At 54.6% G+C, this 19,965-nt stretch overlaps 1 protein-coding gene across 4 annotated transcripts in view; it reads right to left on the minus strand.

Annotated features, from left to right (window-relative positions):
* FLT4 (fms related receptor tyrosine kinase 4) overlaps positions 1–19,965 on the minus strand; it is a 60,755-nt gene that overhangs the window by 21,969 nt on the left and 18,821 nt on the right. For all 4 annotated transcript variants that reach the window (XR_014229426.1, XM_082323715.1, XM_082323714.1 and 1 more), the window contains exons 2-10: positions 16,586–16,682; positions 10,048–10,322; positions 5,716–5,828; positions 4,653–4,815; positions 4,266–4,405; positions 3,387–3,555; positions 2,484–2,601; positions 1,719–1,870; positions 803–965 (exon numbers count right to left, since the gene is read on the minus strand). Coding sequence is in view for 3 of the 4 variants with exons in the window: in XM_082323715.1 (XP_082179841.1) it covers positions 803–965; positions 1,719–1,870; positions 2,484–2,601; positions 3,387–3,555; positions 4,266–4,405; positions 4,653–4,815; positions 5,716–5,828; positions 10,048–10,322; positions 16,586–16,682 (1,390 nt within the window). In the remaining variant the exon portion in view is untranslated. The remainder of the gene's footprint in view (positions 1–802; positions 966–1,718; positions 1,871–2,483; positions 2,602–3,386; positions 3,556–4,265; positions 4,406–4,652; positions 4,816–5,715; positions 5,829–10,047; positions 10,323–16,585; positions 16,683–19,965) is intronic.

Consider the following 19,965-nt stretch of genomic DNA (forward strand, 5'->3'; position numbering starts at 1 on the left):
AGAGAGAAGCCTCCTGCATCCTCTGGAGCTATGCTAGGCAGAAATACGGTGGCCTTGGGAGACAGTGCTCATAATTCATGGGCCCCTCTGCTTCCTGACAGGGCCAGAGTGCACTCACATGTGATGGAGAGCTCTCTGGTGTCCCTGGCTCGGCAACAGCCTACACAGGGCTGCGGGACCTGGCTTCCTCCAGGCACCCTGATGTCCTCCGCCCTGACTGCTCTGGCCCAGCATCCCTTTTCCTTCTTCCTGCAAGGCTGCCACTAAAAAATGCCACTGCAGCCCTGCCTGGTGCTGCCCCAGCTTCCCAGGGCACAGGCAGTGGGTGCGCACCCTTCCTGCCTGCCTATTGCCGCTGCCTGCACAAACACCCTCCTGGCAAACCATCCTGGCAACTGGCAGAGATCCGGTGCTTCCCCCAGGCTCAGCAGCTCTTCCCCACCTGCAGCAGCTCTGTTCCCCTGCCGATGAGCACTTTTGTTTCCATCATTACCCAGCAGAAGATGAAGGACCAAAAAAACCACAGGGACCGTAGGGCAGGAATGGGGTGAGCCCCCGCTGCCGTCTCAGGGTCTCCCCAGGGAGCTGTGACAATTTCTTCTGCAATCTGCCTCAGTTTCCCCATTAGCACAGTGGTCAGCAGTTTTATTGCAGGCGCTGTGAGGTGTGGCCGGGCCACGGACATCCCCTGCCAGATGCAGATGGCCGAGGACGCAGGGGAAGCTGTGGAAGCCCTTGGTGTCTGGGACCAGCCAGGCTGGTGGCCTGATAAGACACGGGTGTTGGAAGAAATGGCACTTACAGGCTGCGTCGGGAGAACATCCGACAGGGCATCCACGGCCTCCACTGCCACTGGATCACCTCCGGCACCGGGATGCCATAGACCGTGCAGGTGAGGGCCTGCGGGCTCCTCCGGGAGTAGATGCTCGGGGAAGAGGCTTCCTTCTCATGGATGCGTGGAGGAACTGCAAGGATCAGAGTGACACTGTGAGCGGCCACAGGCTCAGCCGCTGCATCCCCAGGCCAGGCACAGCCCTCCCCAGGCCCGTTTATAGAGAGACTGGGCACTAAAGCACTATGGCTCTCAGGGCAGCTCCTGGGGAGCTCAGGCCTGCAAGGCAGAGCAGGTTATACTGAAGCAGATTCAAGTGATGTCATTTCTCCTTCCTCTGCAGAGTGTGACTGTCTGGATGCTGCAGGGCTCAAACCACTGTCTGGCAGCCCCCAGCACAGGGCTACAGAGCCTGCTGGAGACAAATCTCCAAGCAGCAGTGACCTTCCAGCACTTTTTGTGCTGGCATCTCGTTCCTGCATGACAAGGACCAGTTTCTGCAGAAAATTCCCTAGGAGCTTCCCATCCAGAGGAACTGCTCCAGCTCCAGGCTTCATGGGTGTTGCAGCTGCCCTGCCCTTACGTCCGCGTCTGTCAGGGTCACCCTCAGCAGCATCTCTGACTGCAGTTGGGAAACGGCCTCTGAGCAAGGACATATCCTGCCCAGAATGATGGAGCCAGGAGCAAAACTGTGCCCTATCACCCAAGCCACAAGCAACCAGCCTCACAGTAACGAGAGCCTCCCTCAGCAATGGGGGAGAAGGAGATGATGTAGGTACTAACTGCTTTAGGACAGCAATGGGGACTTGGTCTTGGAGCAGCCCAAAGGCTGGGGCCATGGGCTCAACGCTCTCCCCCCGGCCCCAGCCCTGGCCCCCTCCCTTACCGTTGACGATTAACTGGAGGCTGATGCGCTTCTCCAGCCCCGCCAGCCTGTTCCGCAGAACCAGCGTGTATGTCCCAGCGTGCTGCTCCGACACATCCTTGATCTGCATTGAAGATTGAGATTGCTTGGGAATTAGCTTCCCGTCCTTGTACCTGCAGGGAGGCAGAGAGAAAATGCAGCCATGGGGAGGAAGTGTCCCACTGGCAGCTGGGCAGGGGTCTGCTGGTTCCCACTAGAGCGCAGTCAGGGTGCCCCTTGCTAGCGCTGGGGACCTCTCTGGAGAGACCCCTGGGCTTTCTCCGGACCTGAGTTATGGATCCGCGCATTGTCTCGTATGGATGTGTGTGGGGTCGGGGACGCTGCAGCTCTGCCCTGAGCAGCGTGCAGGTGCAAAGCTCCCAGCTCCCAGCCAGCTCTGGCAGAAGTGCAGCACGATGCGGTGCACAACCATGATCCCTGCTGCACGGGGACGAGAGGGGCAGCTCCTGTGGGAGCTTCACTTGTCCCCTCCAGACAGCACAGAGCTGCCAAGCCAGGCCAGGACCTTTGCTGCTTCTCCCCAAGACCTCACCTCCTCCCATCCCAAGCTGTGCAGCTGACAGCCAGAGAAGGTGGGAGAAATGACCCCCATGGGTGGAAAAAAGTGACATTTGGGACAACCTTGGCTACAGAGAGACCTAGCAAGGAGGACAGGCTTAGGCTTCCCTACTTGGCAGAGGGAAGGAGGAGAGGAGAAGGTGGCTCAGGCTAAGAAAGGTGCGTTACCACTGGAAGTCTGGCGGGGGGTAAGCCACGACTTTCACTGGCAGTTTCACGGCTTCGTCTCCTGCGGTGGCTTCTATCACCGGGCCCTTCCTCCACTCCACGTTGATGAAGGGCTTTTCTGCAAGAAAAAAGGTGAGCATGGAGGAGAGGAGAGCACAAAGGGCCAGTCTGTCACCAAGCTCTGCTGCTTTCCACAGGGCCCGACAGCAAGGACCAAGGACAGGTGGGGTTTTGTGGCAGTACGTTTGAAAATGACTACTTCTCTGCAATGATGAAGTCAAAATAACCAAAATCCACTATTGCCTCTTCTTCCCATACAACCTCCAACCCCTCTTCCACATCCCTGTTCCCAGCAGGGTCCCCTCCCTGGAGCAGAAGGGAGTGGGTGCCAGGCAGGGCTGGGCAGGCCAGCACAGCGCTGCGATTCTGGCCACAGAACTGCCTCTGCCTCACTATTGGGAGCCATCGGGGACGCAGGGAGGCTGTGCTGCCCCGTGACTTTCTGCTGCCAGGAGACAGACAGCCAGTGCCGATGGTGCCCTGCGCACCCGCAGCTGGGTGCCTCCCACGCCAGCCATGCCACAAGGGCACTGCATCTGCCACAGGGCCATGAGACCCGTGTCCTGCCATCCCGCTGGCATTTGGGCCAATTTGGTATTTGCATCTCTCTCTCTCATCATCTTGGCACCTTGCTGAATGTGATTGTGCTCCCAGTGTGACGCTGGGGTGCAGAAGGGCTGAGGGACTGGAGGAAGGCTGGGTCTCGCTAAAGCAGAGTGGGATGGAGGTGCAGGATTCCCTCTACTGAGCCTTGGGCCAAGCACTACCCAAGCAGTCTGGGGATTGCTCTGCTTGCAGCTCGGCTCTGGCTGTGGCTCTGCGAGGGAGTGGAAGGCGCCGTACCGTGCACAATGACGTCGGTGCTCTCCTCCAGCATCTGGGCACCGTTGGTGGCGGTGCACGTGTACTGGCCCAGGTCCTGCTGGCTGACGTTGTGGAGGGTCAGGATACTGGAGAGCTCTGTGTGTGTCTGCAGGGACCGGCGCTCAGGCTCCATCACTGCCCGCTGCGTCTGTGGGAGACAACAGAGAGAAGGGGATGAAAGACACGAATGGGATGGGGCTGTGCAGATGGGCTCCTCACGTTTGCACTTCTTACTGCCCAGTGCTTGCCTTTCCCTGGACAGGGGTCTCCACCACTGACTGCCATCCTCAGGGACGGAAAGGCAACGAGCCCTGTGTGACTGCCTGCCGGAGGCTGGGGTCAGAGTTTAGCACAGGTTTTGCTCTGATCTGCAGCCCAGTAACCAGGCTGGGAGCCCCATAGGTACGTGAACAGAATGATTCCCTGCGAGGACTCCTCTGTCTCACTGTTCACAAGAGCCAGAGGGTACAACAGGGGGAAAACACAGTGAGGAAGGGACCCCCTCGCAGGCTTTTGGTAACCAGGGCTGTCTGGCTAGAACAGCTCCTTTTAAACCAACAATGTTTGCTCTAAATTTGCACTGGTGGAAGCGAAGCCAGTGTTTGCCCAGCAGAGCCCCAGAGTAATAACACCTCGGCAAGGAGGGTGCTTTCTGCCAGGAAAAGGGTTTTTCCCTCTGCCTGCCTTCTGTTGCAGGAAAGAAAAATGGGAAAGCGCTCTGACCGAGATGTCCAGGGCACAGCATGGTTAGGATCATTGGCCCTGCCAGTGATGCCAAGAAGAACAGTGAAGGGGCAGGAGAGGACAACTCAGAGGGGAGTGGTTCAGTGCACGGGGAGCCGCTCTGTTTGCTGGTACCTGTTTGCCAGGGTAAGTCCACTGGAAGCGGACGCCGGAGTTGAACTCAGCCCACACTGTGCAGTTCAAGACCAGCTTCTCTCCCACTAGCAGCTCCATGGCTTTCTTGGGATACAGCTGGATGTCGTACAGCTCACTCCCTGATGTGGAAGAGGCAATGAAAAGACATTTCTGATCTATTAACTCTTTGACTCAGACTATGCAGCTACAGGAGGGCTGGGTGTGACCTCCTGCTGCTTGGTGTACCTCTGTCTGGCACAGAGCAGAGGAGATATAAAGAGCATGCAGAGCCTATGTAGCTAGAGAGGACCATAACAACCCCATGAGCCACACTGATGGACTTCAGAGGCATCCAGACTGCCCCCCTGCACCTTCCCAAATCTTTACCTGCTATATGGATGATGAAGAAATTGGATTTGAAGACCTTCTTGTCAATGACAGTCTCACACTGGACAAACAAGGAGTCCCTGATCAAGTGTGTGGGTACCTGCACCCCCTTCTTGTTGTCCCAGAAAGTGCTTTTCCCATCAGGGTGGATGAGGGAATTTTGCTGGAAAAATCAACATTTTGCCAACTTAAATAAGAGGGTAACAACGTTCCCACCCCACCCCTTCCAGGCTTTGCGTTGGCTAACACATCGCTTTTGTGGGAAGAAACGATGCAGCATCGTGCTGCGCTGGCCTCCCGCCCTCTCCCTCCGAGGGTTTGTCATCTAGGAATTGCAGCCTCCCCTATACCCCCAGCAGTCGAGCAGCCGTATCCTGCACCACAAGCCTCCCCATCTGCAGAGCGGGCCGGAGATTTCCAGGAATGGAAATATATAAAGATAGCTAAGGAAATTGATGCTGATGTCCCAAACATCAGCCTCACCGGGATGAGTGCTGACCTTGGGTAGTGTCCTTCCCGGGCAAGGGAAAGGCCCCTGGCCCCCAGAGTGTCCCTGGAGGCCTTTGTACAATAGTAACACTCATCCTGGAAGGATGTATTTGCATTGTAAAAAAAAAAAAAAAGGGAAAAAAAAAGAAAAAAAAAAAAGGCACAAGCAAACTGATAACAGAGTTGTTTTTAGTCCTCAGCCCCAGGGCTGCAGCCTCCTCCCTTGTGGGGATGCTGACCACCTAGAGGGTTTGTAGATCACAGAGACCAGAGCAAAGAGGGGATGCTGTGGGGAAATGGGATTAAAACAAAGTCTTGTTTTGTTTCATAGAGCTCCAGGGAAGAGAAGCAAGGTTGGCAGGAAACCCGTGGGGTCTGCCCAAGGGAACTGGACAGCACAGCTTCAACCAGCAAATAAAACGAGGAAGCCAGTGGCTTGTACTTTCCATGGAAAATGTGTCCCATGCATTTTCCATTCCTGGCAGTGCCTGTCCCACTTCCACTCAGGCAATTACAAATGCAGAACAAATGCAATACATGTCACTCCGGAGTCTCCCACTGGCCGAGCTCTCACCGAGATCAGTGTGACGTTAAGATCTGGGATGGACACGAGGCATGGTACCCAAGTGTTCTCTTTCTTGCTGATGAGGAGGGTCTCCGGCTTGTTGATAAACGGCTGTTCAAAATCTGAAGAAGAGATATAAGGAGAAGAACAATTAAACAGAGGCAAGGAAAGAACTGGGAAGAGGGACAAACCAGAAGAAAAGGAGGCTTTCTGGCTTTCATTAACACAGCATGAGCTTGCCAGAGGGAGTGGTGTCGAGCTGGATGGCCTCATCTGCAACGTGCGATAGTCAGAGGAGACACCTGGAGCTCAGGAATGCAAAGGGAGCAGCCGAGGCGGGCGCCTGGGCCAGCCGGCTCCTCTGCACCAAACAGCGTACCGGTGGAGCGGCACTTGCGTGACATTTGGGCAGTGCTGGAAATGACCTCCCTTTTCCTGGCCCCCTCAAGGTCTCTGCCTGGGTTTGACCCTTTGTGAAACCGGCGGGTCTCGTCCTGGGCTCAGCGCCTGCCCAGCTGGTGACTGTGCATGGCCCCGCGGCAGGGACGGTGCAGGGCTGTGCCGACCTGATGCAGCGGCAGCCAGCGCGACCTTCCAGGGCGAGGAAGTGATCTGCAGCAGAACGGTATGCAGATGTCATCCTGCAGCCAGCCCAGCCGGCAGATAAACAGATGAGCTGAGCTTTCCAGGGCTGCCACCCCACTGCCTCCCAACTGCTGCAAGCACAAATATTGACAGGAAGAGCAAAACCACCCAAAATTAATCAGTGAGATGTCTTAGCAAGGCCAGGGGCGTTACACTAAACACGGGGAGCTAGCACCAAGAAGCAAAGCGTCTGCAGAAGGGGCTGCCCCATCCTGCTCAGTGCATTGCCCTATCAAATGAGAAAGGCCCAAGCAGGGCTCCACGGTGGAAGGGAGTTGATGGCAGCATATACAGGAGATGTGTCCTGGCCCTGACCCATCGTGCCAGGCACCATCCAGACACAGGGGGCAAAGACCAACCTGATCCCGAAGAGATGGCAAGTTAACAGGGCAGCACGAACCCCATTTCTGTTTCTTTCTCAGATACACTGGAAAGAGCTGGTGAGACCAAGATGCGAAATACACTTGTATCCCAAGCCACGGCTGGCCAGAGGGTGGGAAGGGTGAGGTTTGTCTTGCAGTGCCTCATGCCAGCTGCTGCTGAGGCACCTGCTCGCCCATCTGCTTGGCAGCGCTCTTGGTTTGAGGGGTTTTCTACTCTTTGGGCTCTCCCAAACAGGGCATAGAATCAGCAGCCACCTCGGCTGCCTGAATGGGATGAAGACAAAATTGAAAGAGACAATGAATTGTGAGGCTACTTGCTGTCCTCTGGCAGCACCTCACTGATGGATAATTTCTTCTGTGGTATCAGTCCCTGCCTGCCCATTTCCACAGGGACACATGCCTCACAGGGTGCTCTGAACAGTGTCTCCGATGCCTGGTGTTGCCAGCGTCTGTCTTCTGTAAGAGTCATGTCTCAGGAAACATCCACCCAGCACGTGGTCATGACTGGCTTTGTTCCTGGAAATTGTCCCCTGGGTGAAGGGGGCTCCATAAGGAGGTGGTGGGTCCCCATCTGGGAGATGTAAGGCTCCCCCAGGGACCTGCTAGGGGAGATTTTTATGGCTTCTGGTATGCTAGAATCAGACCAGACGATCACAGTGGCCTTCAACATTACTCTTTATTCACCTGGACTGCAGCTAAACCATTGATTTCAAGGGACTGTAGCATGAGGACATCTGTTTGTCGAACCTTAGACTACCCAACCCCTAAAGCTGCCTGTCTAAAATGACAAGTCAAGGATGAATTTCGTAATGATCCCCATTTGGGGATCCTGCTGTTCAAATCACATGGGGCCTAACCCGATCCAAGCCAGTGCTCCCACTGTTAAGTGCATAAGGGAATTCCTTTAATTTTTGATCTATAAAGCTGTTGCTTCAGCGATAGTCATGCTGCAAAGACCTGCTCTGGGTGAAGCGCTTTTTTCTACAGCTTAGGTGAAACAAGCCACGCACAGGAGACGTGTTTGTCAGCTCTGACGAAAATACGGATTGCCCAGAGAATTCTTATCTTTATTTCCTGGAGTTTTGTGCTGCCACGGGATTGCTGTCTTCTGAAATGACAGATTTGTTTCTGAGTGTGAACATGTTCCTCATTCCCCTCCCGAGCCCTGGGCACGTGAGAGGGAGGAGGTGCACAACTGCCAGAGGTAAGAGACTATGAGGTCCCCTCCCAGCTCAGATGGCAGCCAAGAACTAACTGATTTACTGGGCTGGTCCTGCTGCCAATGAGCTTGTGATTCATGCACTAACTCCCCTCTCTGACCACATCACATATTTTCTGTAAGGCTGTCTTAATGGGTCGGATGGGAATAATTTAGCATCTTCTTCATTAATATATGCTAAGCCTTATGAGATGGAGGCTGTACATATCCTATTCCACCCTGATGAGGCATTCTGTATGTTTACAGCACTATCTGTAGCTGTAATAAAACACACACCTAACCAGACACATGGGAAATGAGACATATGCATGGAGAGTTTATTTGAGAACTGAGCTGCAGGTAAAATACAGAAGAACCCATTTTTCCAGCCAAGCACAGATATTTTATTCCTGGCAATTCCACCAAGCTCTTAACATGAGAAATGAGGTTGATGGATAAATCTGTGGTCTGATCACTCTGTCTCCAAACATCCCCGACACTTACATCAGCCCTTCCAAGCTCTCGAGGGACGGTTTCACATTGCAGCCCAGTTCAGCAGGAACAGACAGAGCTTTATCTGGATGTTCTGCAATGGCTATGGTTACCGTATGCCTGGGTTTTCCTGACATGTCCGTTCTCCTGCCTGAAAGCCTGTCCTGTATGGAAAGGCGGATTCTGAGGTTTCCTGGATGTTTGATAGCCATAACAGGGCACAGTCTGATTGGAACGCATAGGAACATGTGCTGTGTAGCCATGTGCGCAGCAACACTGCGAGGTGTTGGCTGGATCTGTTGCACACACGCTGTCCACAGGCGCTGTGAGTCCCATGGGTCCTGACAGTGTGGGATTTATTGCCGCTAAGCTACACCGCGCGTGCATGCTTGCTGCTGTCTGGTAAACAAGAGAGCCATTACTGAGCTGCAGGTGAGGCTGGAGGTGAGAGAAGGTGGACAAGGGGGTAAAGCAAGTGGCATTTGCTGGATCACACAGAACAGCCAACGCCTTCCCTGCATGTAAGCCTGTTAGGTCGTACTTATTTTCAGCACGTGTAAGAAGCTCTCTACCTCTATCCTGATACGACACTCTAGAGTGTCTGAACACCCCCGTCCAACATGTTTGGGACCCAGGGAAGTTCTGTCCTGTTTTAGGATGGGCGGCAGCGCCCACGGGAAGATGACGCAATTGCCCAAACAGACCCCAGTGCCTCTCCAGCAGCTGCCCAGCTTTTCTGATTTGCCCCTGCATTTTTCTCTGCATAGTTGCAGAGGCAAATTTGGCTTTGCCCTGGGACTTCTGAAAAATGCATCTTGTATGTCGTGACCTGCTTGGCTTGTGACAACTGCACCAATGAATAAATGGGGGTGGAAAGAGAAATAGCTCAGCCAACTGTTTCCAAGGGACAGCACTCATTTATCTTGCTGGAGCGTGTTGCGAGCAGTGGGGGAGACAGTGGAGGAGAAGCCCCTGGGGCATGGAGAAGCTGAGTATTGGCCCCGCAGCCACTTGCTGAGCTGAGGTTCTAGCTCCAAGCCTGGTGGACAGCCCTCCTCCTCCAAAACATGTCTTAAACCCCTGCCTGCGTGGGCAGCCCCTGTGCAGGCAGTGTGGAGAGGAGCATCTGGGTCTGCCGTGGCGGAGCTGCTCCAGGGCCATCCAGCCAGGGGACAGGAGGAGGCTGAATGTGGCATGTTTGTACCACTCCTCCTCTCCCTCTCTCAGTCTCAGCTTTACGGAACATTGTCATCTCTAGCTGCTAGCATCTCGGAGAGCCCCCAGCTGCCCAGAAGCTAACTCTGGTGCTTTTTTTAGCAGTGGAGCCCCAGCTCTCACTCCTTAAATTCCTGCATTCCAGCCCGGGTTGAGTGATGCCCCCGGGCCGGGACTGTAATTGAATCCAAGGCGCTGCCACCGTTCCCCAGAAGTGGACGGATATTGGTTCCGTCGAAGTTCAGAGAGCCAGCCCTTGGCCCCCTCCCTGAGCCTGCAGCAGCCACGCTCTGCCCTGGGAGGCCGGGGGGCACGTCGGGCTTTTTAATCTTCCTGATATTATGCTGGTGCATAGGCTGCCCCTGAGCTCCCCTAGCCTGAAGACGCACATAGCTGGATGGCTCTTACCTCTCACAAAGACGTAGGCGCTGACTGCTGTGGTGCCCTCGATTTTGGCATCGATGTACTTGTAATGGCAGCGGTAGTAACCTGTGTCGTTCGCCTGCGTCTCTGTCAGCACCAGGACTTTGCAGTATGGCTTCGTGCCAGTTCCCTCGCAGTCATCTTCTCGGATTGTCCGGCCACTGCTGGGGGCTGCTGAGGCCACGAACTCCATCTCCTTCTCCTTCCCAGCAGGGTCCACCTTGCCCCCGGGCCACGACCACTCCAAAGGGTGCTGGCCTCTAGACATGGGCAAAGAGGAGAGTTAGCTTTGGGCCGAGCAGGGTGAGCGCGGTGGGGATTTAACTGCCCTGTGTGGCTCCGCGCACATCTGCATGTGGCCCAGCCAGCCACTGCTCTCGGGCTGCGGCACGGAGGAACGGCCATCCTCCAAGGAGAAAAACAGGCTCGAGGAGATGGCAAGCAGCTTTACTAATTGCCGGGCAAGCACAGCCTTGTTCCCTTCCCTGGGCCATCTCTCCGGCCATGCTAGGCTGTAAGATATCAGCCCACTCACAAGCAGGTCTCCCCCTCCCATGACTTTGTTCCACTGGTATTGATGCCAGGACAGGGAGCCCTGAGAGAAAGGCTCCATTTATTCTCTATTCCCCCTCATTATTAAAAGGGTCCAGAGCTATTAAGAAAACACACAGATGTGTTGACTTCCCTTGGCTCAGTACAGCTGCTGGCTGGAGCTCGTGGTGTGATGAATGGAGTGGGAAGAAGAATGAGGACAGGAGAGAAGACTGGAAAGAAAACGAGAAAGAGAAAAGCAGGAGGGAGTCAGGGATGAAAGACAGCAAGGAGAAAACAAGGAGAGGCTCAGCTGACCGCCTTCTGTCCAGCTGCCAGCTGTTTCCCTCACCGCTGCTGTGGGAGGGGGTTCCTTGCTCTGCACAGCACCCCGCAGCCCCTCTGAGCCCCCGAGCCCCCGGCTGGCCTGGGGCTGCTGCCCCTTCCCACCTCTGCGGGCACTGAGCTACAGACACCCTGCCGAGGGCAGGACCACAGACCCTGCTCACCAGCGGCCCAAAGACAAACGGAAACGTCCAGAAACTGCAAGAAACCCCCAGACAGAGCGTGCATGTGTGTATTTATATATAGCCAAGGATCTCCAGAGCGGGAGGCTTGCATATGCACATGTAAGCACACGCACGCGCTGCCATAGCTTGCTGTAACTGCGCTTGTTTACTACAAACAAAACAAGCTTTTATTCCACGCTGGAAGTTTCCTTCTGTGAAATCAGAGCCCCTTTCAGAGGAAGGCCTAGTCCCCACTTGAAATTTTGCCAGTGTAGCTGAAAGGCACTTAAGAATGTGCAAAAAAAAAGAAATGGGAAAAAAGAAGACATCGCAGGAGACAGCTGTGGGGGTAAAAATGGCCTTTTGTCAGCACCGTTTGCTCTATTGGGGGAAACCGGGTTCATCTATTATGCAAGTTGGGAATAGGCATGTTGGCACACACAGCTCCTCTGCCAGGGCAGCTCTGCGGGCAGACGCTTTTAAGCGCAGCCAGACCGTGACTGTCACCAATAGCTGGATGCAGACAGCAAGGGACAGCAAGGAGGAAGCGAGATAAGGTGCCATCGGAGGGCACAATGGCTCCGACTCAACGAGGACAGGATTTCTGTCCACGTGGGGGAAAGACCTGCCCCTTTGTGTTTGTCTTCAGCAGCTGATTTGTCTTCCTGCAGGCTTTGCTCTCTTCCAGCTCCCGCTGCCCAGCTCACCGCAGATGCGTTCGGAGACAGTGTGCTGCACTCTCCCCGTGTCACCAAGCACAAGGGCTCTGGAGGCAGTGACGTGCCCTTGGGGACAGCCACGCAGCCCCTCTGACCCCGCTCAACCTTCTGCATTCGCTAAAAATGCCATCACTGCCGGCGGCAGGACTGGAAGCACAGCTCCAGCAGCTTGCGTCCCCAAATCACGGCAGTTTTTTCCAAAGGATCAGAGCCTCACGAACACTTCAATAAAAACAAGACTTTTGAATTTTGAGTTTTTCCCATCTCATGCATGCGCAGGGAAAAGTAATAGTAAATCTCATCACCAAACCAGTAACACCCAGTGGCCTCTGCCATGCCCATTGCTCTGCTGCACTGGGCACAGGCCGCGAGGCTGGCCCCACTCTCAACCCAGAGCCGAGAGCTTCAGACCCCGACTGCGCAAAGGAGCCCCAAAGCCCTTTGCGTTTGCTCAGGCATTTTTGGCACTCCACGTGGAGCAGGGTAATTGTACAAGTCTCCAGCGTTTCCGCTTTCTGTTTGTTTACCCACTGGGATTTTCACGCATTATCAGATCCACTTGTTTTATTAACCATCAAGGCTAGCAGTAGCTGAGTGACACGTATTTATATAAACAGAGATGGGCCAGCACAAACAGACCTGCCGACCAGCCTGCGGGCAGCTCTAAACCAAGTCATTCCTTGCATCACGTGCTGCTCGACCAGATTCAGTGGGGACACAGGAGGCGTGGGCATCAGTGTGAGCCCAAGTTAGCAGAAGAAGGCAGGGATGAGGGCAGGTCAGGCTCACTTGGGTTTATTTCTGAATCTACCTTCTTCTGAATTTGGGGAAAGGTTCAGGCAGCAGTTTTGGACGGTTCCCTCCTTCCTGTCACCTTCACACATTTGTTCCCAAGTTGTTTTCTTTCAGCTCTGTGATAATGTGCCTCTGGGTGATGGAACCTGCTGATGCCAGCTGGAAACAGATGCACTGTAGGCTTCTCCACAGCTGTTTTCCTAAATCTTTTCAGGACAGATGCTCTTCAAGGGAGACGTTGCAGTTGGCACCGTTTTTCTTCAATCCTCTTTGAAGCTCCCGAGCGTGGTATGATGGGCAAAGCTGGCTATGGCTTTCTGGCTTAGCTGGGATAAGACAGATCCCTCCTCAGCACCACAGAGGATATTCACAGCAGTCACACGTGTGTAGGAAAGAGCAGCAGGTGATGTGTGTCCCCGGACAGTGCTCGGGAGCAGCCATGGCGGGGCACTGCCTTGTCCTCAGGCTCCTTCAGCCCTGCCATAGTGCTCATTTCCTCCACGGGAGCCAAGAGGGCTCCGGGGTCAAATACTTCCTCTCTGCCAGAGTAGGGTTTGTGCATCCGCGGCCATCTGCAAGTCAGCTCTATTAACAAGTCACCAGGCAGCAAAGGACAACCTTGCCCTTCTTTTTCTAAATACCACGGCTGGGTGACGCTCCCTCTCCATCTGAGTGCCCAGCACCTGCAGGATGGGATGGGATGGGCTGGGCTGGCACAGCCAGGACCAAGTCGATCCCTCCGGAGGTTCCTGCTGTTATGCAGCCGGCTCCTGTGGGCTCTGCTCCAACATTCACGAGCCGGAACAGCACAAGCTCTCCGTTTTCCCTCAGCACAGGCTGCCGAGGGCATGAATGCAGAGATTCACAATATTCTTTCCTTCCTTCTCGGGATGGAAGCTAATAAAAGATGCACTGTCCATGTGGGCATCAGCCCCTTTGCCCTGCTCTGCCACTTGCTTAGATCAAAACATCACTGGGGCTCTCAGCCACCCCTGGCATGATCTGTATTTTGGGGAATGCTCCTAAACTGGTCCCTGGCTCTGTCTGGACCTCTCAAGGGTGCATTGCGGTGGGTGATGGGGGGAACATGTCTGTATGTGATGCCATTTGCAAAAGCTACCCCAACATCTGGTAGCTCCTTGCGGGCATGCTGTGTCTTTGGGTCTTTGTTAAGCATCCCCAGCTCCAGAGGCATCGCTTACCCCACGGCCTGGCATGGACTCTGGTCACTGATGAGGCTAGGTGGGCTGTGGAGCAGGAAGGGGGCTGCAGAACCGTGGGTGTGAGAGATCCAGGCTGCTGCAAGGCAGCCTGAGAGCACAGCCGGCTGCGGGACTCTCATGCTCAGTGGGTGAAGCTTGAAAGGTCTCCAGGGAGTCTCACATGGTGGGTTTCGAGCTCAGCTTTCTGCTGCAGCACTGCTTCAAGCAGCCCTGTACTCCTGGCTCCAGGGCAGCTCAAAGAGCAGCCAGAGGACAATGTTCTCAAGGGAAGACCAGGGTCAAACTGAAGCCACCTCCAACACGATGCTCAGCAGGGAATCCCTGGACCCTGGATTTGATTTTGTATTTGTTTCTGCCCTACCCTGCCCCGCCACCCTCTCCTTTGCCTGTTCTCTTGGTGGTCTGCATGTTTTTCCCTTCAACTCCCATTAACACAAGCCAGGTCTTCCCAGGGTGGGCCATGGTCCAGAGAAGAGGTTGGAGAAGCAGCTGGGTGTAATTAGAGAGCCAGGGACCAGGAAAGATTTACTTTTCATTCAAATGAAGTAACAGTGTCCCACAGTCAAAATCCTCTCCTCAAGACGTTAGACAAACACAGGCTTGAGAGCTCAGAGGGAGAACGGGAACCTCTGAGCCATGCAGGAGATGCTGAGACTCATCTACCTGCGGATGGTGTGAAGGACACTGCACAAGCCCAGAGGAGCACATCTAGGAGACAGAGGGCAGCCAAGAGGCATGTGGGCAGAGGGTGCGTAGGTTTTAGTACTGTTTGCAGATGGTCCTGCTGGTCTTCCGCTGGCCAGTTCAGTCCTACACAGCGCCTGGGAGCCAGGGGTAGGGATGCTCCTTATCTCAGCTATGTCCATACCAGCCCACTGTATGGATACTGCCTAGCGAGCTTGAAAGACGAGCCTTGGCACTGCCGCAGGAAACAGGGAGCTTGCTGCCACTTGGAGACACTCCGTAGCTTGTACGATGCTCCCTGCAAGGGCAGGCCACGCAGAGTTTGCACTGGAAATAAGATTTTTTTTTTTTTTTTTCCCCCCCACTTCATGTGGTTTTCCTTCATACTAATCGATACCCGACAAGTGCTCAAGGAAAGGGCAATCTTGTCCTTCCCAGTCCAGGAGGGTTACCCGAAAAGAAAGGCTTTCTGCTTCATGGTGCTAAACAGGTATGTTCATGCTTGACTGCAGAAGACACTTTCTTTAACCACACCTCTAACTTCAGTATGTCCTTTAGCCTTGGCTCAATCTGCAAGCAATACAGGGCTGTCCCTGCATGTCCTAATTACCCATTAAGCTGCTGCAAGAACACAGGTCCGTTCCATCGTGTGTAGCACTCTCGAGCACCCTGCTCCACGGCAATCACCCAGGTAAGTGGCAGGTTGGGACCGGTCCTGCAGCAGCCAGCCCTGGATGCCACGCTATGGCTGCAGCGCTGCCCGATGCAGAGTCCTCGGGGCGCCTACACAAGGCTCACTGTGGGCACCAGCAGCGCACACCTCTCCCATGCTCTTGAAACCACTTTCTGTGTCCCTGCCTGGGCCACTGCTGTGAAGGGTCTGGCCTGATTATAAGCTCATTCGGAATAATCTCACTGAACCTCTCCTCTTCCAAGGTTTCAACAGAGCGCATCAGCTCCCGCATCCCCCTGCAGAGAGAACCGCCGTGGCAGAGCACCGGAGTCCCCAGCCTCCTCTCTCTTCCCCTGTGCCCCCACAGCAGCTATATGCCTGACCACAGTTCTCCGACTCATGCGTTTCCTACAACCTCGCACACACCATGGCTCCTCAGGTCACCATATGAAGCCCACAACCGCTTAGCTTCCCAGACTGAGTGAAATCACTTCAGTATGGCCATCAACAAGCTCTGCCCCTATTCCCTGGCTGAACTGATTCACAAAGTAAAAGCAATACCATCTGTTCCAGGAAAAGTTAAATATGTTTGTGACAAGACAAGGAACGCAATGCCAGCCACGTGTTTGCAGTAATTGCTCCATGGTTATATATAACACTGAGGAACACCCATTTGAGGCCCACGCTGAATTTATACCCCCATTGGGCCCTAGCACTCAGATCCCAAGCATCGATTTGCTTTCAGCTGCTGAAGGGAAACTCCAGCTTTGTCAGGAAAACTGACCTTGGTCAATTCTCCCACTTGGTTTGTTTTTGGTTTTTCTTTCTTTCCAAGATAGGGTGTAGTGCTGAGAACATGTACAGCCAAGTGTCCCAGCATGGGACGAATCAGTTCAGGCACATCACCTGAGCATTAAATCCCAGTTCCTAGAAAAGCTGGAAGCCTCTCACAGCCACCACCAAGTGCAGCCTTGCCTTCTCCCATGGATATTCCTCAACGTCGCCCAAAATGACCTGCCAGATTTAGAAACTGGAACTACAACCCTCGCAGCCCCTGATGAGGTGAGAATAAGCAATGTCAGAGAAAGACAAGGGGAGTTAGGAAGGCCAGTTTCCCTAAAGACCTTACAAGAAAGCTATGAGATCACACAAATGTTTATCTTCCTTCTGCTTGCAAGACTACAGCAGAGGTTATCACCATCTCCTCTGAGACATCTTCATCTTCTTTTTCAATTCATTACTTAGATGAATTCACACTTCGTGAATGTGGCAGATTTCTAGTCAGCCGTGCTAATTTGCAGGTGTACTGCAGTCAAGGTGTCCCTGGACACCTTGAGTCCTCCAACACTTACCAGGTAAGAGCAGTCTAGGCAGAGCCATGCGCCTTACCTGCAGGTGATGGTCAGCGTATCCTTGGCGTTGATGACGTGTTCCTCCTCGGTGATGCTAAGAGTAGGTGGGGTCATAGAATAGCTGCTCACCAGATCTGTGGGGAGAAAGGAGAGAGGGGATGATGCAGACATCTGCTACTCTGGACCCACCGCTGTGGGCAGCAGTAGCTTGGCATCACGAGCCCAGAGAGGGGCAAAGCCTCTTGAAGGAAACATCTCATAGGAGTCTGCTCTTCAGCAACAGCTCTAGGGCTGGGGTCAGAGAGCCCGGGGGCTCAGACAGACAGACAGACTAGCACAGACGAGGGCCAGAAAAAGAACAGAAGACCAGAAATCAGGGAATCCAGGTGTGGCCATTCCTCACCAGGTGACTGAGATTGAGCTCACTTGGACTACTGCTCTGAAATCACCTTATCTGATAACTGGAGGGAGTCTGGTGGGAGATTTTTCTCTACGCATGTAGTTTGTTGTAATCAAGGGACAAAAACCCATCTGCCCAGATACCACAAATGCAAAACTCTTGCGTTTGTACAGAGGTGCTCTCAGGAGCCAGCAGGCATTCACTGAATGCCCTTCTCCTGCCGGGCACTCTCGGGTACAGGCAGTCACCCGAAGAGGACCAAACCTTGGGGATTACAGCAGCCCCCTTCCCTGCACCACAGCCGGGCAGGCATGCCAGAAGTGAAATTATCCAGGCTCAAGGACGGGCAGTTAAACACATTATCACACACTTCTCCCAGCTTTTGTCTGGGAGAGTCCCACTTCTCCTGTGCTTGCATCTCCGGCATGCCAGACACGCACCCTAAGTGAGCTCCTCACGGACAAAACATCTCGAAGTACCGGTTACCCTCAGAGACGTACCCCTTGTTTTTCATTAGCATGGTGTTGCTGACTGTCATTACTTCATGATCTTTATCTTAAAACTCCAGCTTCTGGAGACGTGAGATAATTCAAAAGAAAAGTCTCAGTGACTGCAAAAACAAGCAAGCAAACTAACCAGAAATAGAAGGAAAAAAAAAGTTGCGAAATGTGAAGCTGTGACTCAGGTGGATGCTAAATGCTAGGGAAGAAAAGAAAGCAAAAATATGTTGCTAGCTCAATTTTCTACAGAAACGTGCAGTTTTTGCAACCGCGTTCTGTGCATGTCTCAGAGAGATCTGGCAGAGAGGGAGAGGTCTCGAGGACGTGGTGTTTCCATGAGTTTCACAAGCAGCAGGAACGCCGCATGATGCCTCTCCTCCAAAACTGCGGCCTGAGGACTGTGGGCCTTGGAAGCCCCTTGGCAGAGCCATGCCATGAATGCTGGGAAGCTGCTAAACCTGCCCTGGGAGACACCAAATGGCCACCAGCCCCTCTGACACAAGGACCCTGAGGTGCGGCGTGAGGAGCCAGGCCTGTGGGGAAGCTGGGGTGCCCAGGGTCCACCGCCACCAGGAGAGGCCGCCGAGGGGGACGCGGCGGTGGAGGGACGTGCCGAGCGGCACCGCCGGCACGGCCAGGCCAGGGCTGCCGGCCTTGTTCTCCCCGATTGTTCTCCACTTCCTTCCCGCTTGCGCGCGGCTCCGAGGTGGCCGTCCCCGCGGCTGCCCCCATGGCAACGGCAGGGCGCCGGCCATCTCCGTCCGCCATCTCCCGCCTCCTCTTCCCTCAACCCAGGGGCTGCCCCGGTCCACCTTTGCCTGCACGGGGGTCCTGCTCCCCACGGCCCGTTCTACAGACACCCCTCTCTCAATGGCAACAGCATCAGCCGCCATCGTTCGTCATTCAACACGTCGGTCGGGTCGGCGTCACCACGGCCCCTGGGACCGGGCGGCGCTTGGCCCCCATGGAGGACACCCTGCCTCACGCCTCCAGATGTCATGCACAAAAATGTGCCCTGGGGCTGTGAAAATAAATGAGTGCATTTTTGGTAAAATCCCTTCAAAATGTAACAAGGTTTATTAAAAAAAAAAAAGAGGAGGGGAGGAATCTGACCGCTAAGCTGCATTTCCTATTAATGCCGGACATGCTTATCCCAGTGCAAACACCACTCTCCAGATGGCCACAGCCTGCCAGTCCATCGCCCCGGCAAGCAGACGGGGGTGTCCGCCGCCCCCACGGCACTCAACCCAAAACATGAAAGACACAGCTCACCATAGGGCTGGCTGGGGACAGCAGACCCCCTTATCCTGCTGGTGCCCCAGGCAGCGAGCAGAAAGCTAATTCCCAAAATCCTGGCACGGCAATCCCTGGGGCTGGCTGTGACAGGCACCGAAGTGGGTCTCAAAACTGGGGTGGTCCCCCTTGCTTGAACCACTAAAAAAAGCAGTCCAGGGCGGTGGGAGCCTCTCGGCCGATGCTATACACCACATCTGCCCCCCCGCTGGGCTCGGGGGGAGCGGGATGGCCGCAGAAATAACCCCCTGCCTCCCTTCACGTGCTGCTCGGTGACCTGTTAGCAAACAACGCTGGGGGGTGGAAGGGAAGAAAGAAAAAGTACGATCTGTGCAGGTTGAGGCTGTGGGATTCCTGCAGATGCATCCTGTCCGCGGCCCTCCGCGAGTACAACAGGAAAAGGAACACTGCTGCCTCCGAAAGCACCGCGGCGCGGGGCTGGGGACGCTCTCGCTGCTGACAGCCAGCGCCGGGCCGGCCTTCGTGGCTGTCCAGCCTCCTCGTCAGCCCCGGACTGCCGGGAGCTTCAGGGACTCCCTGCATCAGGCACTGGCTCACGCTTGGGACCCACTACTCACCCCGACACCCCACATTGGGGCTGGCATCTTGGGATGCTGATGCCCACAGCCACCCATGGCATCCAGGACAGGCAAAGGGATGCACAGAGCCATTCCCAGCCTCCAAAAGCATCTTCAAGGCCATCAGCTTTCCCCCCAAAAATTCTCCATCCCTCTCTGTGCTTGCCAGACGGATCCACCCCGTTGCTGCCCTTGCCCTTTCCCTCCCTGGGGGAGCATGTGCCCTGCTACAGCCCTCCTGTGTCTCACTCCCCCCAGCACTGAACTTGGTGCTGGGTTTGGCCATTAAATCTCTGCTAACCGACATACAGATGGTTTGTGTCTCCGTCAAATCCCTGGGTGCGAGGGAGATGTCTCCAGAGCATGGAGCGTCTCCTCTCCTCCGAGTCCCTCCTTCCCCACCTCCAACCCCGGCAATGCTTTATCTCCTTGTCCCTCTAAGCAGAGCCCGCTCTCTCGTGTGCACTAAATCGCGCCCTTGCGCGGGGAGAGCATTAATGTAATTAAAAAGGTATGCAGCAGCCCCGGCGAGCTTTGTTTTTTCAAGATGGTTTCCAAGCAAGTTGGCAGCGGGATATTAAAATAAACAGAGGGGGATTGATGGGATGCGGGGAGAGGAAGCAGGATCCCACAGCCACTCACACCT

This window comes from Platalea leucorodia (assembly GCF_965183815.1).
Source record: "Platalea leucorodia genome assembly, chromosome: 11".
NCBI classification, from domain to species: Eukaryota; Metazoa; Chordata; class Aves; order Pelecaniformes; family Threskiornithidae; genus Platalea; species Platalea leucorodia.